The following is a 19,051-nucleotide window of genomic DNA, read 5'->3' as shown; positions in this document are numbered from 1 at the left end:
TTGAAGTCTCCGAACAGTCTTCAAAGGCAACCCCACGTAGAGTGCGTTGCAGTAATTTATTCGGGATGTAACCAAAGCGTGGACCACCGTGGCCAAGTCAGACTTCCCAAGGTACGGGCGCAGCTGGCGCACAAGTTTTAACTGTGCAAAAGCTCCTCTGGCCATCGCCTTCCAGCCTTTGCTTCACAGCTTCCAACAAAGGAGTCTCTACCACACTCTGGGGCAGAGAGTTCCACTGCTGAACAGCTCTCACGGTCAGGAAGTTCTTCCTAATAGGCTACATAGGGCTTGGCTTCTGGACCTTTTAATCATTTTGCTGGCCCTTCCCTGGACATATTCTAACTTGTCCTTCTCTTTCTTGAAATGGTTTGCCCAAAACTCCCCCTCGATGGACTGTCACCTTGTCGTGGTGAGGGGGCTTGCGTGTTCCGATGAACCTGTAGGCACAACAACTGGAGTCGTGCACTCCCAGGAGTGGCTGCGGGGGAGGTCCCAGACCAAGCACAGTCCGAAGACCCAAAGACCTCAACGGCGGAGCAGGCGGAGGATAACATGGCACATGTTACAACGGCTGCGAAGGCGGAAGAAGGCTGCAACAGACTGAGAAGCCACGGTCATTGTGTTAAACTACATCACCAGTGGAACCTCACTCTGTGAAGTCTGTGTGTTGATCAGTTGTGCACTGACCTCCACACATTAAAAAAATCCACGCACAGGCGTCTTCCACAGAAAATAAAAACCAACCAACCAAAGTCCCATGGCGATCAGCGAGTGGCGACGGGGGCAGGACTGTGAAATCTGGAAGCCCCTAGTCACAGACTGGCACATGGGCGGTGGGTACGGACTCAGTCGTTCTACCTCAAGGTCCGAGGCAGTTGAGTAGTTCGGCAGCTGTATCCACGACTGAGCAGCCCTATTGAGGACCCACTCTGCTCACCCCACATGGGGAGGGGGCTAGAAAAGGTGCCCCAAACATAGTCTGCCTCACTCATCCCTGACTGGACTGCCGCGTCCAGTGGGGTCACCACCCTGCGGCCAAAAAAGAAAAATGAACTTCGGTACGTGGAACGTACGGACTCTGATGGACAACAGTGGCAGTGAACGCCCCGAACGCAGAACTGCCATCATCGCAAGGGAGCTGGGACGCTTCAACATCGACATAGCAGCCCTTCAGGAGACCCGGAGAGCAGAAGAGGGACAGCTGAAAGAAGAAAAAGGAGGCTACACCTTCTTCTGGAAGGGACTGCCCAAAGAAGACCAAAGAATGCACGGAGTTGGCTTCGCTATAAGAAATGATCTGATGAAACATCTGTCCGAAGCACCCACTGGCATCAACGAACGTCTCTCCACCCTCCGAGTTGATCTTGCCAAAAACCAACGGGCAACCATCATAAGTGCCTATGCACCAACACTAGACGCTGATGAAGACATCAAGGAGAAATTCTACTGTCAGCTGGACACCGTCCTATCGGGGATACCTAAGGAGGACAAAATCATTCTCCTGGGGGACTTCAATGCAAGAGTCGGGCAAGACTTCGACCTGTGGCCAGGCACCATAGGAAAAGACGGGGTTGGAAATAGCAACTCAAATGGCATCCTGCTTCTCACCAAATGTGCGGAGCACAACCTTGTCATCACCAACACGCTCTTCCGCCAGAAAAACAAGTTCAAGACATCATGGAAGCACCCCCGGTCAAAGCATTGGCACCTCTTAGACTATGTAATCACACGCGCCAGAGACCGCCGTGACGTGCTCCTCACAAGAGCCATGATAGGTGCTGACGACTGCTGGACTGACCACAGGCTAATTCGATCCTCAATGGCTATCAAGATCGCCCCCAAGCGCAGACTCCAAGGAAGGAAGGCAAGGCGCAAAATGAACACCCAAGCCCTTCAGGAGCCCTCCAGACGAGCCCATCTCCAAACAGCACTCAAGGACCATCTACCCACAGAACACCCCGAAAATGTTGAGGAACATTGGAACAAACTGAAGACCTCCATCATCCAAGCCTGCGAAGAAACTATTGGATACCAAGCCAAGAAACATCAAGACTGGTTTGATGAAAATGACATCGAGATCCAACAGCTAATTGACAAGAAAAGGAAAGCCTTCCAAGCATGGCAGAGAGACATCAACTGTGCTGCTAAGAAAAAGATCTATGCTAGTGCAAAAGCTGAGGTCCAAAGAAGGACAAGAGAACTCAAGAACATCTGGTGGACAAAGAAGGCCGAAGAAATCCAACACCTGGCAGATACCCATAATGCTCAGGGATTCTTCAAAGCCACAAAGGTCATCTATGGACCAAGAAACCATGGCATACAGCCTCTACGCTCATCAGATGGAACCAAACTCCTGAAGGACCAAAACTCAATTGCACTACGTTGGAAAGAACACTACCAAAGCCTCCTGAACCGCAGCTCCAATGTGGCCGACGAGGTCCTCTCACAAATCCCACAACAACAAACCAGGGATGAGCTTGCAGCACTGCCTAGTTTGGAAGAAGTCAGCAATGCCATCAGCCAACAGAAGAATAACAAAGCCAGTGGACCAGATGGGATCCCTGCTGAAATCTTTAAAGAGGGAGGACCTGAGCTAACACACCAACTCCACCAGCTCATAGAAAAAGTGTGGGTGACCGAGAAAATCCCAGCAGATTTCAAGGACGCCACCATCATCACCCTCTTCAAAAAAGGGGAAAGAACAGACTGCGGAAACTATCGAGGTATCTCCCTTCTAACCTCCGCTGGGAAAATCCTCGCAAGAATCCTTGCAAACCGCCTTCTGCCCCTCTCAGAAGACACCCTCCCAGAATCCCAGAACGGCTTCCGCCCCTCCAGAGGAACCGTGGACATGATCTTCACTGCACGACAGCTCCAAGAAAAATGCAGGGAACAAAACCAACCCCTGTACATGGCATTCATCGACCTTGCAAAGGCATTCGACACAGTGAATCGCAGCGCTCTCTGGACCATCCTCCACAAAATCGGGTGCCCTAACAAATTTGTGAACATCCTGCGGCTCCTCCATGATGACATGATGGCAACAGTTTTGGACAGCAGTGGCTCCCAAAGTGACCCATTTAAGGTGGAATCCGGTGTCAAACAGGGATGTGTTATCGCCCCAACTCTATTCTCCATCTTCATCGCTATGATACTTCACCTTGTTGATGGGAAGCTTCCCACCGGAGTGGAAATAATCTATCGGACAGATGGCAAGCTATTCAACCTCAGCAGACTGAAAGCCAAAACCAAGGTTACAACAACATCTGTTATAGAACTCCAGTATGCTGATGACAATGTCGTCTGTGCGCATTCAGAAGAAGATCTACAAGCCACTCTAAACACCTTCGCAGAAGCATACGAGAAGCTCGGCCTGTCACTGAACATTGAGAAAACCAAGGTGCTGTTCCAGCAGTCGCCAGCCAATCCCTCTCCAATGCCAGTAATACAGCTTAATGGTGTCACATTAGAAAATGTGGACCATTTCCGCTACCTTGGCAGCCACCTCTCCACCAAAGTCAACATCGACGCCGAAATACAACACCGCCTGAGCTCTGCAAGTGCAGCATTTTCCAGAATGAAGCAAAGAGTGTTTGAGGACCGGGACATCCGTAGGGAGACCAAGGTGCTTGTCTACAAAGCCATTGTCCTCCCAACCCTGCTATATGCCTGTGAGACGTGGACAGTCTACAGACGTCATATGCAACTCCTGGAACGATTCCATCAGCGCTGCCTCCGGAAAATCCTGCAAATCTCCTGGGAAGACAAGCGGACAAACGTCAGTGTGCTGGAAGAAGCAAAGACCACCAGCATTGAAGCGATGGTCCTCCAACATCAACTCCGCTGGGCCGGCCACGTTGTCCGGATGCCTGACCACCGTCTCCCAAAGCAGTTGCTCTACTCCGAACTTAAGAACGGAAAACGGAACGTTGGTGGACAGGAAAAGAGATTTAAAGATGGGCTGAAAGCCAACCTTAAAAACTCTGGCATAGACACCGAGAACTGGGAAGCCCTGGCCCTTGAGCGCTCCAGCTGGAGGACAGCTGTGACCAGCAGTGCTGCAGAATTCGAGGAGGCACGAGTGGAGGGTGAAAGAGAGAAACGTGCCAGGAGGAAGGCGCGTCAAGCCAACCCCGACCGGGAACGCCTTCCACCTGGAAACCAATGCCCTCACTGCGGAAGAAGATGCAGAGCAAGAATAGGGCTCCACAGCCACCTACGGACCCACAAGGAAATCCATAATGGAAGACCATCTTACTCGTCCAACGAGGGATCGCCTAAGTAAGTAAGTTGCCCAAAACTGATCACAGTATTATTCCAGGTGAGGTCTGATCAAAGCAGAAAAGGTGAGGTCTGACCAGAGCTGTATACTTCCCTTGACCAAGACACTATGCTCCTACAGATGCAGCTTAGAACTGCACTGGCTTTTTTGACTGCTGCATCACACCGTTAGCTCATGTTCAGATTGTGCTGTAAGACCCCTAGATATATTACAGGTTCCAAGCCAGGTTTCATCCATCCTCCATCAGTGGATTTCTTCTTTTCTTTTCTTTTCTTTTCTTTTCTTTTCTTTTCTTTTCTTTTCTTGTCTAGATGTGATGCCGTATGTATCTATCTCCCTGTTGAAATTCCTTTTGTTAGTTTTGACCTAGCCTAACAAGTGCTTTGAGGCTTATGGAGCTAGGTATATTAAGTACACCAGGTATCAGCTTGACGATGTTTAAATATCTGAAAGGATGCCACATTGAAAAGGGGCCAAGACAGTTCTCTGCTGCTCTAGAGACTTGGACACAATTATTTTATTATCTATTTACTGTATTTTTACCCCACTCTATCTCAACCCCGAGGGGACTCAGAGCGGCTTCCAAATCGGCAATAATTCAATGCCACATTAAGACATAAAAATGTATTATTTATTTATTTACTTCACTTGCATATCGCTTTTCTCACCGGGGGGGGGGGGGGGGGGGGGGGGGTTCAAAACAGTTTCCAACATATTTGTGGCAAAATGTAATGCCTCACATACATATAAGACCTAACATAGAGCTACCATAACACATAACTATCAATTAGATCATAAAACGTAAAAACTATGAACATTACATTGTGCATTTAAAAACAAAGCACATAGTCACAAAATCATAGTCCATATTAATATATAATATCTTATAATATTATATATATGTGTGTGTGTGTTATATTATATATTATAATATTATATTAATAAATGTTATAATATTATTATATAATTACTGTATTATTATAATTATTATATTATACTATTATTTTATGATTATATTATCGTATATGTTATAATATAGTATGTTATTATAAGGGAGCCACAGATTCAAATGGCAGGAAAAGGGATTCCAAACCTAAACACCTAAACATTGGAAAGAATGCCAGCTCTCCACAAAAGTCAACATTGACACAGAATTCAACACCGCCTGAGCTCTGTGAGTGCAGCATTTTTCCGAAGGAAGCAGAGAATGTTTGAGGACTGGGACATCCGTAGGGACACCAAGGGACTTGTTTATAAAGCTATTGTCATCTCAACTCTGCTATACACTTGCGAGATGTGGACAGTGTACAGACGTCACATGCAACTCCTAGAACGATTCTATCACCGTTGGCTCCGAAAAATCCTGCAAATCTCTTGGGAAGACAAGCGGACAAATGTCAGCGTGCTGGAAGAAGCAAAGACCACCAGCATTGAAGCAATGGTCCTCTGCCATCAACTCTGCTGGACCGGCCACGTTGTCCGGATGCCCGACCACTGTCTCCCAAAGCAGTTGCTCTATTCCGAACTCAAGAATGGAAAACGGAACGTTGGTGGACAGGAAAAGAGATTTAAAAATGGGCTTAAAGCCAACCTTAAAAACTCTGGCATAAACACCGAGAACTGGGAAGCTCTGGCCCTTGAGCGCTCCAGCTGGAGGTCAGCTGTGACCAGCAGTGCTGCAGAATTTGAAGAGGAACGAATGGAGGGCGTAAGAGAGTAACGTGCCAAGAGAAAGGTGCGTCAAGCCAACCCTGACCGGGACCGCCTTCCACCTGGAAATCAATGCCCTCAATGCGGGAGAAGATGCAGATCAAGACCCACCACAGAACACTGACTTGGGGGACCATCATTCTCAGACTACGAGGGATTGCCTAAGGAATATTGTATGTTATTACAAGGGAGCCACAGATTCAAATGGCAGGAAAGGGGATTCCAAACCTAAACACCTAAACATTGGAAAGAATGTTCTGATGGTAAGAATCACAGAGTTGGAAGAGACTTCATGGGCCATCCAGTCCAACCCCCTGCCAAGAGCTGATTGACAGTGTAATGCTACTGCCTAGGAGTCCGATTAGTTTCCTTCTCTGGAGGTTTTGAAGCTGAGGCTGGATGGCCGTCTGTTGGGAATGCTTTGCTTGTGTTTTCCTGCCTGGCATAAACCGGGCTGGACTGGATGGACCCTGTGATCTCTTCCAACCACAATAGCTAATGCTATGATTCTAAGATGAGAAGGCTGCGCAGTGGTTCTCAACCTGGGGTCCCCAGATGTTTTTGGCCTACAACTCCCAGAAATCCCACCCAGTTTACTAGCTGTTAGGATTTCTGGGAGTTGAATGCCAAAAACATCTGGGGACCCCAGGTTGAGAACCACTGCATGGGTGGATGGATGGCTAACAAGCCCATTTGTTTATATCTAGGGCAGAATGAATTAGCTGGCTAATTCCATGGCCTGCTAAGACTCTGCCACCTCCCATCAGTCTATTTTGCATCCAATGGGACCAACTGCATCCTTTCCCCCTTAATCTTCTATGCTGAGCCTCACTCCCAAGGCCTCCTTGAGTGGCTAGGCTGCAAAGCTGTGCATAACCAAGCAAATCCTTTCTTGCAAGCTTGGGGGGGGGGGGGGGGTCTGGGTGGCTGCGGAGGGCAAACGCCTCGCCCCAAAATAGTAATTTAGAAACTGCAACCGATGCAGGGTTGTCCAGCAGCGTGCAATGCCTCTCGGTCGGGCTGGTGGAGGTCAGGAAGGATAATACGGCCGCGCTCTCCCAAGTCTCTTGACGTGCCTCCAAAGAGCAAGAAGATCCGCCCGTTACGTAAGAACGCTAAAAATGGCAGTGCACTTTCAAGAACGCTTCCACAGCTTAGCGAGAGGAAGGCAGCTCTAATGCCGACAGAAGTCAAACGATAAAAGTGCTGTTCCTGGACAGACAAAGTCGCCTTTTGGCACCGGATCGCAAAAAAGGCAGTCAGAGGAACAGCCAAGAGGAGCGCCAGGGCAGATGATTCACCATGATCTCATTTGACAGGGGCGTTAACGCTCTGACCGCAGGCATGGGCCAACTTGGACCCTGCAGGTGTTTTGGACTTCAACTCCCACCATTCCTAACAGCCGGTAGGCTGTTAGGAATGGTGGGAGTTGAAGTCCAAAACACCTGCAGGGCCCAAGTTCGCCCATGCCTGCAAGTCTACCTAATTCACTTTGAGTCTGAAGTCAAGGCACCGGAAAGAAAGATTTGATTGACTGTTGTGCGCCTTCGTGTCAATGCACAAATCACTACATCCCCACTGACTTGATCAAATATTAGTCAAACACTGTTAAATAGAACTGTCAGTTAAAAATCTCAATAATACTAAAGTTTAAAAAGCAACTAAATCAACAATTATATTTTTTTGAAAAGCTGAAATAGTTTAAAATACGTCTTGCACAAAAGAGAAGAATCACACTGAAAGGCTCTTCTGCCCTAATGAGTTAAGAGTTAAGAGACAAAGGCCTGCTATGAGGAGAGGCAGGTAAGAAATAAACCACCACCACCACCACCACCACTATCATCATCTATAGTCATCTAAGTCAAAAACCACTGGATGAATTGACACCAAATTTGGACACAATATAAGGCCAACAAGTGACCATCACTCACAAAAACACAGAAAAACACAACGGAAGGGACTTAAAGAGCCAAAAAATAAAAATACATTACAACGCATGCACAAAACCACACATATATACGCAAACACACATATACACAAATATATGCACACATCTATACAAACACAAAACACATATACACAAACTGGGCCACAGCAACGCGTGGCAAGGGACGGATAGTCATCTATATAAATAAACATGTAATGTTTGTTTGTGGGATTAACATAACTCAAAAACCACTGGACAAATTGACACCACATTTGGACACAATACACCTCTCAGGCTAACAAGTGACCATCACTCATAAAAATACTGAAAAACACAGCAGAAGAGACTTTAAAAGCAAAATAACCCCAAAAATTACATTACAACGCATGCGCAAAACCACATATATACACAAAAACACACATATACACATATACACAAATATATACACATACATATACACACACAAAACACATATACACAGACTGAGCCACAGCAATGCGTGGCAGGTAACAGTTAGTAGTAGTAGTAGCAGTAATAATAATAATAATAATAATAATAATAAAGTAAAATAGTGGAAATGTAATAATAACAGTAATAATAGAGTAAAATAATACATGCAATAGTAACAATAATAGAGTAAAATAATAAATGTAATAATAATAAGACTTAAGAAGCCAAAAAAACAAAAATTACATTACATGCAAACACACATACACACAAATATACGCATACATACACACACAAAACACATATACGAAGACTGAGCCACAGCAAAGCGTGGCCGGGGACAGCTAATTATATATAAAAAGGAAAGACAGCAGGAAGGGGGCAGGTAAACCTTTGGTGGGAGTGAGTTTCACAGCCAAGGAGTGGCCACTGAGAAGGCCCTCTCCCAAGGCATCATCAGATAGGCCTGTTATGATGAGACTAAGGCTCCTTCCACACAGCTATATAAAATCTACATTGAACCAGATTATATGGCACTGTGGACTCAGATAACCCAGTATTTATTTATTTTTATTTATTTGGTACACTTGTATACCGCTAATATCTCAGCCTGTACGGCGACTCATTGCGCTTTACAACATATTTAAAATACAATATTCACTTTAAAAATATAGAATAAAATATAAAATACATACATATACATACATAGTATTGGGCCACCAATACAGACCGGAACATCTCATAGTTAAAGTCGTAATCCAATTCGTTATCCTTGATTGCTAGTCCATGATCAAAACATCATCACATCGGAATTAGCCGAAAACTTGCTCGAACATCCAAGTTTTCAGTTTTTTCCGAAATGCCATTAGCAAGGTGGCTGATCTTATTTCAGTAGGGAGGGCATTCCAAAGCCGGGGGGCCACCACAGAAAAGGCCCTATCTCTCGTTCCCGCAAGCCGCACTTGTGAAGCAGGCTGGATGGAGAGAAGGGCTTCTCCTGAAGATCTCAGGGTCCTGGTGGGCTGATAGGCCGAGATACGTTCGGATAGGTATGTAGGGCCAGAACCGTTTAGGGCTTTAAAGGTCAAAGCCAGCACTTTGAATTGGGCTCGGTAGCTAATCGGTAGCCAGTGGAGCTGGTACAGCAGAGGAGTTGTATGCTCCCTGCGCCCTGCTCCTGTTAATACCATTGCTGCCACCCGTTGGACTAGTTGGAGCTTCCGAGCCGTCTTCAAAGGCAACCCCACGTAGAGAGCGTTGCAGTAGTCAAGGCGGGATGTAACCAGAGCGTGGACTACCGTGGCCAAGTCAGACTTCCCAAGGTACGGTCGCAGTACAGTACAGTACAAAGCAGATATTCTGGGTTATAGGGCTGTGTAGAAGAGCCCAGAAAGGAAACCCTTGAAACTCAGTCACATAGATATAGCCTTTTGGATAATCTGGATCCAGCAATGTAGGGCCCAAAATACCTTGCGGACCGCATCTCGGCCTATGAGCCCACGAGGACCTTGAGATCATCTGGGGAGGCCCTTCTCTCGATCCCGCCTGCCTCACAGGCACGTCTGGCGGGGACGAGAGATAGGGCCTTCTCGGTGGTGGCCCCCCGGCTGTGGAACTCCCTCCCTGCTGACATCAGACAGGCGCCCTCCCTCATGGCCTTTCGTAAGGGCCTGAAGACGTGGCTCTTCGAGCAGGCATTCAACTGAGTGCTATGTTACTGGAAATGACAACCGGAATGAATTACGACTACGAGATTGATTATGATTCCACGATATGACGGAGCGGATTATTTTAGTGTAATTTAGATGTTGTGTATTAGTGATGTTAGTTTGCTGTCCTGATTTCTCTGTAAAGTGTCTTTTATGTACTGTACACCGCCACGAGTCACCCTAGGGCTGAGAGCGGCGGTTAATAAGTGCAATAAATAAATAAATAAATAAATAAAGGTCGTCGATGATGTCGTCACCATTATCATCATCACCACGATACAACAGCAAAGATTCTGGTACAAGCCAGTCAAGGTGGTCCCAGTGGTGATCGGTATACTGGGTGCAGTGCCTAAAGACCTTGGCCTGCACTTAATAACAATCGGTGCTGACAAAATCACCACCTGTCAGCTGCAAAAGGCCACCCTCCTCGAATCTGCACACACTATTCGCCAAAACATCACACAGCTCGAGACACTTGGGAAGTGTCTGACGTGTGATCCAATACAAAAGCCAGCAGAGTGATCTTGTTTGCTGTCTACTAGTCTTGTTGTGTACCAAATAATAATACTAACAACAACAACTTTATTTATAACCCACCCTATCTCAATGATGGGAGTCAGGGCGGTTTAGCCAGCACAACAAATTGCATCTGTTCCCAATACAGCTCTCAATGGCGCTCAATATCCAATGTACCTCCTTTTCCTATAAGAATAGATCAATGAACCTCAGGCTGCTTGGACCAACAAGACCTTCTTGATCCTGGCTCTCGTGGAAGTCTTTCTTAAGGGAGGCCTGCCACAGAGTCTAGTTTGTAGATGCCCCAAGGCCTCCGTGGAAGAAGTTCCCTTCTGCTACAGCAGGCATGGCTCTAATTCAGCCCTCCCTCCAGTTGTTTTGGACTTCAACTCCCACAATTCCTAACAGCTTACTAGACCGGGCTTTAGCACAGCAGGCTAATCACCAAGCAGCAATAAATCTTGCCAACCAGAAGGTTGATAGTCTGAAGCTTGGATCAGAGTGACCGTCTGACCTTTAGCCCAGCTTCTGCCTACCTTGCAGTACAAAAACAAATGTGAGTAGATAAATAGGGACCGCGTTAAAAGGGGAGGTATTTAGGCACGGCGTTTCGATCAAAAAAAGGAGGAAGTTTACAAAGAAAACCCTTTGGCAAGGAGATGGAGAGACAGCACCCACTGTGGCTAGAACTAAGCACAGCCTCCAAAGATGCCGAAAGATGGGAAAAGTTATATACCTCTATCTTTTGCATGTCTTGTCACTGTATAATTGCCATTGAATGTTTGTCATATATGTGTTCTGCAATCCGCCCTAAGTTCTCTACCGGACCCAATTCAAGGTTCAGGTGCTTACCTATAAAGCCCTGAATGGTTTGGGACCCGCCTACCTACGTGATCGCATCTCTGTATATGAACTCCCTAAAGATATCAGACAGGCCCCAACTCTGGCAGTCTTTAGGAGGAGCTTGAAGACGTGGCTGTTCCAGTGTGCCTTCCCGGAATAATGATCCCATAGCATTTTGTCCTCCAACGCACTTCACATTTCCCCGAGTCTGCTTGTATGCCCCACAAACACCAGTCTCACCTTTCGTTCATGGCTCAGCATTATTTCCAATTTTAACTCTACATTTGGCCTTCCCACTGTTTTAATTATGTGTTGCTTTTTTGATAATGTTGTATATTTTATTGTCTATGTTTTTTAATTGCTTGTACTGATGTTTTATTGCTTGTATTGTTGTGTTTGGGCTCAGCCTCATGTAAGCTGCACCGGGTCCCTTGGGGAGATGGTAGCGGGGTACAAATAAAGTTAATAAGTAAATAAGGGCGGAATATAAATATGGCAAATAAATAAATAAATTGTGGGAATTGATCTCCAAAACACGTGAAGGGAGGGAGGGAGGGCCGAAGCTGGCCCATGCCTGACCTTAACTGCTCAAGTTGGAGAATCCTTTCTCTCCCTGTGAACTGCTTGCCAGGCTCCCAAAAAGGCTTATGTAAACAGGAAATTCAAGAAATGAAATTACCTATCTGTGTCTGCCTACCGTTCGCATCTTGGACCCCGGTGAGCGCGCCGACGGCTGCTGCGGTCTCGCCGGACAAGACGATCTGGCCTCCGCCTTGAAGGGTGGCTTCCGCCAGAGTGGCCACGGCGTGGGCGGCAGCTTCACTGTGAGACACAAGGAAGAAGAGGAAGGGGCTTGTCAAAAAGGCGAACATACGCACATATTCAATGGTATACATAAAAGGCAAAAGCAGAAGTACATCATACGAATACCGGCTTCAAAAATCATTCCCAAATATAGGTTACAGTCATAACAACAACAATAACAACACTTTATAATCCGCTCTCTCTCCATTAAGGGACTCTGGGCGGTTTCCAAAGTATAACAAAAAAGGCAGACATTCAGTGCCAAACAATCAAACAATAATCAAGACGAAACATGAAATAAAATAAAATAAATTTAACTTATAAACAACCAACATTAACAAAGAATAAACTAAATAAACATAATATAACACAAGGAGTCAAGCCAGTTAAAATAATAATAATAATAATAATAATAATAATAATAATAATAATAATAATAATCTTTATTTATACTTTATTTATGAGGCATGATATAGTATATCATATAAACACACACACATTGAGCAGTTTGATAAACTTTTCCTATGTTTTTATGATGCAACCAATTAGGAAATGACATCTATATCCCTGAAACAAACATTGTGTTGCAAAGGGTTATATGTAGTGGTGCATTAAAATGGCATCCCTCCTTTAAAATGGAAAAAATAAGGTTTGGTTTGGTTGGAAATAGCAACCTTCTACAAGCCTCCTATATTAGTTATTTGTTATTATACACACACACACACACACACACACACACATCCAGATTGCTTACTATATTGTATGTATATTTTGATATGTGGTTTTCCTTAACTCTATGTTGTTTGAGGTTGTGGGAGGGACTGCAGATCATGTGACCAGATCTGGGACTATTCAGACTGAGACTCCATTTTAAAAGTCAGTGTTTGCACTGGAAGCAGTACCGCACCATTTAGAAGTCAGTAGTGTCAGTAGGCTGCAGTGTGTAATCAGTCTGCATTGAGTCAATGTTCAGTAATGTATTAGACCAGGGGTCCTCAAACTTTTTAAACAGAGGGCCAGGTCACAGTCCCTCAAACTGTTGGAGGGCCAGATTATAATTTGAAAAAAAAAGAAGAATGAATTCCTATGCACAGTGCACATATCTTATTTGTCGTGCAAAAAATACTTAAAAACAATACAAAATGAAAATGAAGAACAATTTTTACAAATATTAGTATTTCAATGGAAAATGTGGTCCTGCTTTTGGCTGATGAGATAGGATTGCTGTTATTGTTGTTGTTGTTGTGTGCTTTCAAGTCATTTCAGACTTAGGTTGACTTTGAGCGAGGGCCGGGTAAATGACCTTGGAGGGCCGTATTCGGCCCCCGGGCCTTAGTTTGAGGACCCCTATATTAGACTGAAGAGAGTGTTAGTCTGTATGCAACAGAGAAGAGACTGAAACCGAATGCCTTAGAGAATTTACTGTTTAAACTCTCAACCAATAAGAAATGGACCTGTATGCTGAATACATGAAGTTTGTAAGTAAATCAACTGTTACTTTTAACCAAGACTACCTATTTTTTTCTCTTGAGAGCATGATTTAAGCAATATATTTTATGAAAGAGTAGTTTTTTTAGGGCCCCCTGATGACCAAGTGGTTTAAACTGCTGACCAAAAGGTTGGCGGTTCAAATCTGGGGAGCAGGGTAAGCTCCCGCTGTGAGACTCTGCTTCTACCAACCTAGCAGTTCGAAAACATGCTAATGTGAGTAAATCAATAGGTACCGCTCCGGCGGGAAGATAACAGCGTTCCATGCAGTCATGTCAGCAACATAACCTAGAAAGTGTCTATGGACAAAGCTGGTTCTTCGACTTAGAAATGGAGATGAGCTCCAAGCCCCAGAGTCGGACACAACTAGACTTAATGTCAGGGAAAACCTTTACATTTTAGGTATTTTTTGGGCGACTGAAATAACACTTCTGAAGATCTGCTATATATATTTGTGCATTGACATGTCTTTGTTCCTAAAAGCTCTGAGAGATAACCAGGTATATCACTCTAACAACTGAGAAGCCTGATTTGACTTGTATGGATACTAGTAGATATCTACCATTAAGAAGATGATACACTCAAACAAGTATTTAACTCTTCTCAGGGAGATCATACTTTACAAAAGGGTTAGGATTATTCCAAATATTATTAATTAGTTAATTAATTAATTAATTTCGAATATTTGTACCCCACCCTTCTCAACCCCCTGGAGGGGACTGGAGGGGACCAATTGGCAGCAATTCGATGCCTCAACATATACATAGTAAAAAATAATAATTAGAATTAGTTAAAATATTAAAACAATACAATTAAAATCTACTAAGAATTACCACTCTGGTGAGCCATTATTTGCCGAAAACTGTGGTTGGATGCTCCATCAAAACTTATCCATAATCCATTTCCAAACCATTGTCAACATTGTTATTGTCACTGTCCGCTTAATTACTCGAAGGCCTGGTCCCACATCCATGTTTTTAATTTTTTTCCTAAAGGTGAGGAGGGACCTAATTTCCCCAAGGAGTGAATTCTACAGGCGGGGGGCCACCACCGAGAAGGCCCTATCCCTCATCCCTGCCAAGTGTGTTTGAGACAGAGGCAGGGTCGAAAGCAGGGCCTCCCCAGAAGATCTTAAACTCTGAGGTGGGACGTAGAAGGACATACGTTTGGACAGGTACGCTGGACCGGAGCCGTATAGGGTGAAGGCTATGGAGATTTCTGGTTTCCTAAAAGGTTATGGTCTCTAAAAAGTCATGTCTTTCCAAAAGCTTTTGGGACCTTTAAAATAAAAATTCTGTAAACAATGGAGGTTGGATCTGTGGATACAGTGGGTGGACTGCATGCTAACAATTACTACTACTAACACAAACAATAGTTGTTCTTTCATTTTGATGTTCTAATGATGGATTGCAGTGATATTTCTGTGTGTATCTGCAAATGCAGCCTGCTGCACAAAGCCTGGACAGAAGAGCCTCCCTCTCTGTCTCTGCAGATACGCTCCCTTCCCAGCTTCCTTGCACCTGTCCACAGGTAGCCTCTCTCTCTTTCTCTCTTAATGCACCCTCAAGGGGGTCCAGGTGCTCAAAGCCTTATTAACCACACCTCCAGGGACCCCATTAATCCGCAAGCATCAGAACGAGCCTAGAAATGGAGCTGCCTTTTCCTCCCCCAATCTGCAAAACAGAGTCGCTCCACGGCGGTTGCAGCTTAAGAGCTGATCGAGAGGGTCAGTTTCATAGCAGAGCAAGAGAATATTGCTACTTGATATTGTTATGCAAAGGGGGGGGGGCAGTCATATCATAATCCGCGACCAGAGCATGCATGTGGCAAAAAGAGGGCATTGCCACATAGATAGGAATCCGAGCCACACAATGATGGCACCCAGTGATTTGTGCAGAGCTGATGTGCAACTGCTTGTGCTGAGTCAAGCATGGGAAAACTTGGGCCCTGCAGGTGTTTTGGACTTCAACTCCCACCATTCCTGACAGCCTCAGGACCTTTCCTTTTCCCATGCTTGAAAAGGAAAGGGCCTGAGGTTGTTAGGAATGGTGGGAGTTCAAGTCCAAAACACCTGCAGGGTCAAATTTTGCACATGCCTGTTATCCAATCTATGCTCTTGCCATAGGGAACAATTTGCCTTGTTCCAGCCTCACCCATCTTGCTTCCTTGCCTTTAGGACAAGGAGAGGCAAGGGACACTACTGCCATTGTGTTGCATTTTAGGGCCTCCCCCCCCCCCCCCCCGTCCTTAGAATGCTGGAAGTAGAAGAGAGACCCCAGAGGCCATCCGGTCCAACCCCTTTCTGCCATGCAAGAAAAAAGCAAAGCCCTCCACTTTTGCGGGTTTAACTTTTGTGGATTTGTTGACTCAGGAATCTGATCAATATGTTATCTTCAGGAATCACTATGTTGTCCATCACAGCGAATCTAAGGCTTAAACTTAGTTAGAAGCTGACCACAGCGTCAAGCTGGAAGACCTAGATATTTCTAGGCAGGACTCTTTACTCTAGACCACTGGTTCTCAACCTGGGGGTCACGACCCCCAGGGGGGTCACTGGGCCATTTTTCGGGGGTCACAAAGGTGCCTCGGTTGCCCCCCCCCACCTCCTCAAAATGGCTGCCGGCCATGTGCCAGGGAAACAGCCAGATTTTCCAGGTCAGCTCCTCCACCTTGCGCGAGGCCTCCCTCGCCTCCATCGCGCTCCTGCCGGCTGGCAGGGGCGAGGGTCCCTTCGCGCAAGGCCAAAAATAATTTTATGGTTGTGGGTCACCACAACACGAGGAAGCATATTTCGGGGTCACTTTGTTAGAAAGGTTGAGAACCACTGCTCTAGACATTTGGTAGTTTTTAACTCTGAATATGTTCTTTCTCTCCCCGGACATGATTCCACAGGAATATATATACACTCCACTTGTTCCACTGCCAATAGAACCTATGAAGATGTCATTAGCCATAGATGCAGGTGAAGCGTCAGGAGAGAATGCTGCTGAAACATGACCTTACAGCCCGAAAAACCCACAGCAAGCCATTAATTCCAGCCATGAAAGCCTTTGACAACACATTAGGAAGAACATCCTGAGGTCAAAGCTGTTTGGCAGCAGAATATGCTGTCTGACCTGATCAAACCTTGCAAAAATATGCCCTCGGAAGCACTTTATTTTTACCTCCTAGTGCAATTAATCCCTACTTCCGTCCTTCTGATCCCGTGTCCAGATACATTACATTGCCTTCTCAACCAGTGTTTTAAACTTTTTAATACTTGCTACTGGCCCTGCCCACTGTGATATATTTTCTGTGTTTAATTGTGATTTTATATTGTTTATGTGCTTTTTATATTGTTTCTTGTATTTTTTTTTATTGTTGTTGTATGTTGTTATTAGCATTGTACTGTGTTGTGGAGCTTGGCCTCATGTAAGCTGCCCGAGTTAGTGCCATCTCTTTCTCTGGAGGGTTTTAAGCAGAAACTAGATGACCATCTGTTGGGAGGGCTTTTACCGACAGAAGGGGGCTGGATGGCCCTTGGGCCACTCCATGATTTTATGATTCTACTCCTGGTTTCCTCACGTTTGTGGGTGTCCTGTGCCTCTCATCCAGCACATGAGGAGGGCTGACCATAACTCTCAATAGCAAGGAATTGCTCACCACAGCAGAACCAAGAAGCATAGAAATAATCCAGAAATAAGTTGGCACAAAGATGGCCCTCCCTCTCCTTCAAGCTCTGTTTCCCCTCCATACCTGTTGAGCGCCATTGTGACCGTTGCCCCTTGCTGCATTTCCTGGGACGCCGCCACGGCCGCCTCTGCCAGGGAGGCCACTGCCTGCGTGGCTTCAGAAGCCTGGGTCGTCTGGATGGTCATCTCCCCTCCTTGCAGTGTTGCCCAGTTCTGCTCTACCTGAGAAGGAGAAGACAAATGCTGTGCAATTAGTAAGTAAGCATGTATGTATGTAAGTAAAACTTTATTTCTACCCCACCCCATCTCCCCAAGGGGACTCAGGGCAGCCCATGACATAAAAGGCAAAGACTCAATGCCACAAAAATACAGCAATAAATTAAACCAATACAGACAAGCGATACAAAACACTCAGCCATACAACAGTCATATGAAAAGCAATAATGGCAAATTATTATTGGACCTTCCCTTAATAATCATCATTACTATCATCATCGATTCTGCAGGGGAAATGCACCCCTAGTCCTTATGAATAAATAGAATAATAATAGAAACTGATTCTGCAGGGTAAATGCACCCCTAGTCCTAACAACAACAACAACAGCAGCAGTAGAGCAGCAGCAGATTCTGCAGGATAAATGCACCTCTATTATTATTATTACTAATAATAATAATAATAAGTTTCTGCAGAGTAAATGCACTTCTAGTCCGAACAATAACAACAGTTTCTGCAAGGTAAATGCACCCCTAGTCCAAACAACAACAACAACAGATTCTACTGGGTAAATGTACCCCTAGTCTCAACAACAACAACAATAGTTTCCGCAAGGTAAATATACCCCTAGCCCAAACAACAACAACAACAATAGATTTTGCAGGATGAATACACCCCTAGTCTGAACAACAACTACTACTACTACTACAGATTCTGCATGATAAATGAACCCCTAGTCCTTACAAATTATTATTAAAAGACCTGGATGTCCCAATCCGCCTCATACATTGTCTTTTACCCCCTCGGCCGAAACTCCGCAATGATAACATTCACCTCCTGTATCAGTTATCATCAAGGCTGGCCAGCTGTGCCAACTGCTTTTGTATATTTCATCACATCAGACAATACCCAGCCAGCTTGAGGAATCTTAGGATTATCGCCGGCCATTTGGATATATTGAGCCATTTTAACTCAATCATCTGGACATTCTCTTCATTGTTCTTCCCAAGGACCGCCTCCTCCGCTCCCATTGGTCGAAAGCGTGAAGCGGTGCTGGCTTTCTGATTGGCTGGGGCACAGCCAAGCGGGCCGTGCCTCTTCTCCAGCTGATGACAACCACCAATAAGAGAGAAGCCGGCTGAGGGGCGGGGGGCGGGAAATTTGAACTTTGACAGCTCTGTTTTTCTATAAAAATGTACCAAATTGTACTGCTTGCATGTCTGCTTGACGAATGATTGCGGTACGACATCCTTTCCAGCTGGATCGCAATAAAACAACTTGGTGGCTTTTCTTCAACTTGGTGAGACCTTTTGTTGGAAAAAATCAGGGAAAAATATTGGGTGCTTCTTTCTGTCTGGCCCAGGCAACGAACTCTTTGATGAGTCTGATTGGTCTCTGCCTCCTGGCAAAGACCCCTAAATTCTTGCTCGATATCACTAC

General features: G+C 45.3%; 1 protein-coding gene across 5 annotated transcripts in view; it reads right to left on the bottom strand.

Moving 5' to 3' along the window:
- Window positions 1-19,051, bottom strand: part of NRF1 (nuclear respiratory factor 1) — a 92,173-nt gene that overhangs the window by 23,314 nt on the left and 49,808 nt on the right. For 3 of the 5 annotated variants that reach the window (XM_067469364.1, XM_067469367.1, XM_067469365.1), the window contains exons 9-10: window positions 17,462-17,619; window positions 12,114-12,256 (exon numbers count right to left, since the gene is read on the bottom strand). In XM_067469364.1, coding sequence (XP_067325465.1) covers window positions 12,114-12,256; window positions 17,462-17,619 — 301 coding nt within the window. The remainder of the gene's footprint in view (window positions 1-12,113; window positions 12,257-17,461; window positions 17,620-19,051) is intronic. The other 2 variants (XM_067469366.1, XM_067469368.1) reach the window with 1 other exon arrangement.

Source organism: Anolis sagrei, chromosome 5, assembly GCF_037176765.1.
Source record: "Anolis sagrei isolate rAnoSag1 chromosome 5, rAnoSag1.mat, whole genome shotgun sequence".
Lineage (NCBI taxonomy): Eukaryota > Metazoa > Chordata > Lepidosauria > Squamata > Dactyloidae > Anolis > Anolis sagrei.
The sequence above is the reverse complement of the archived record's forward strand: the minus strand, read 5'-3'. Positions and strand labels throughout refer to the sequence as shown.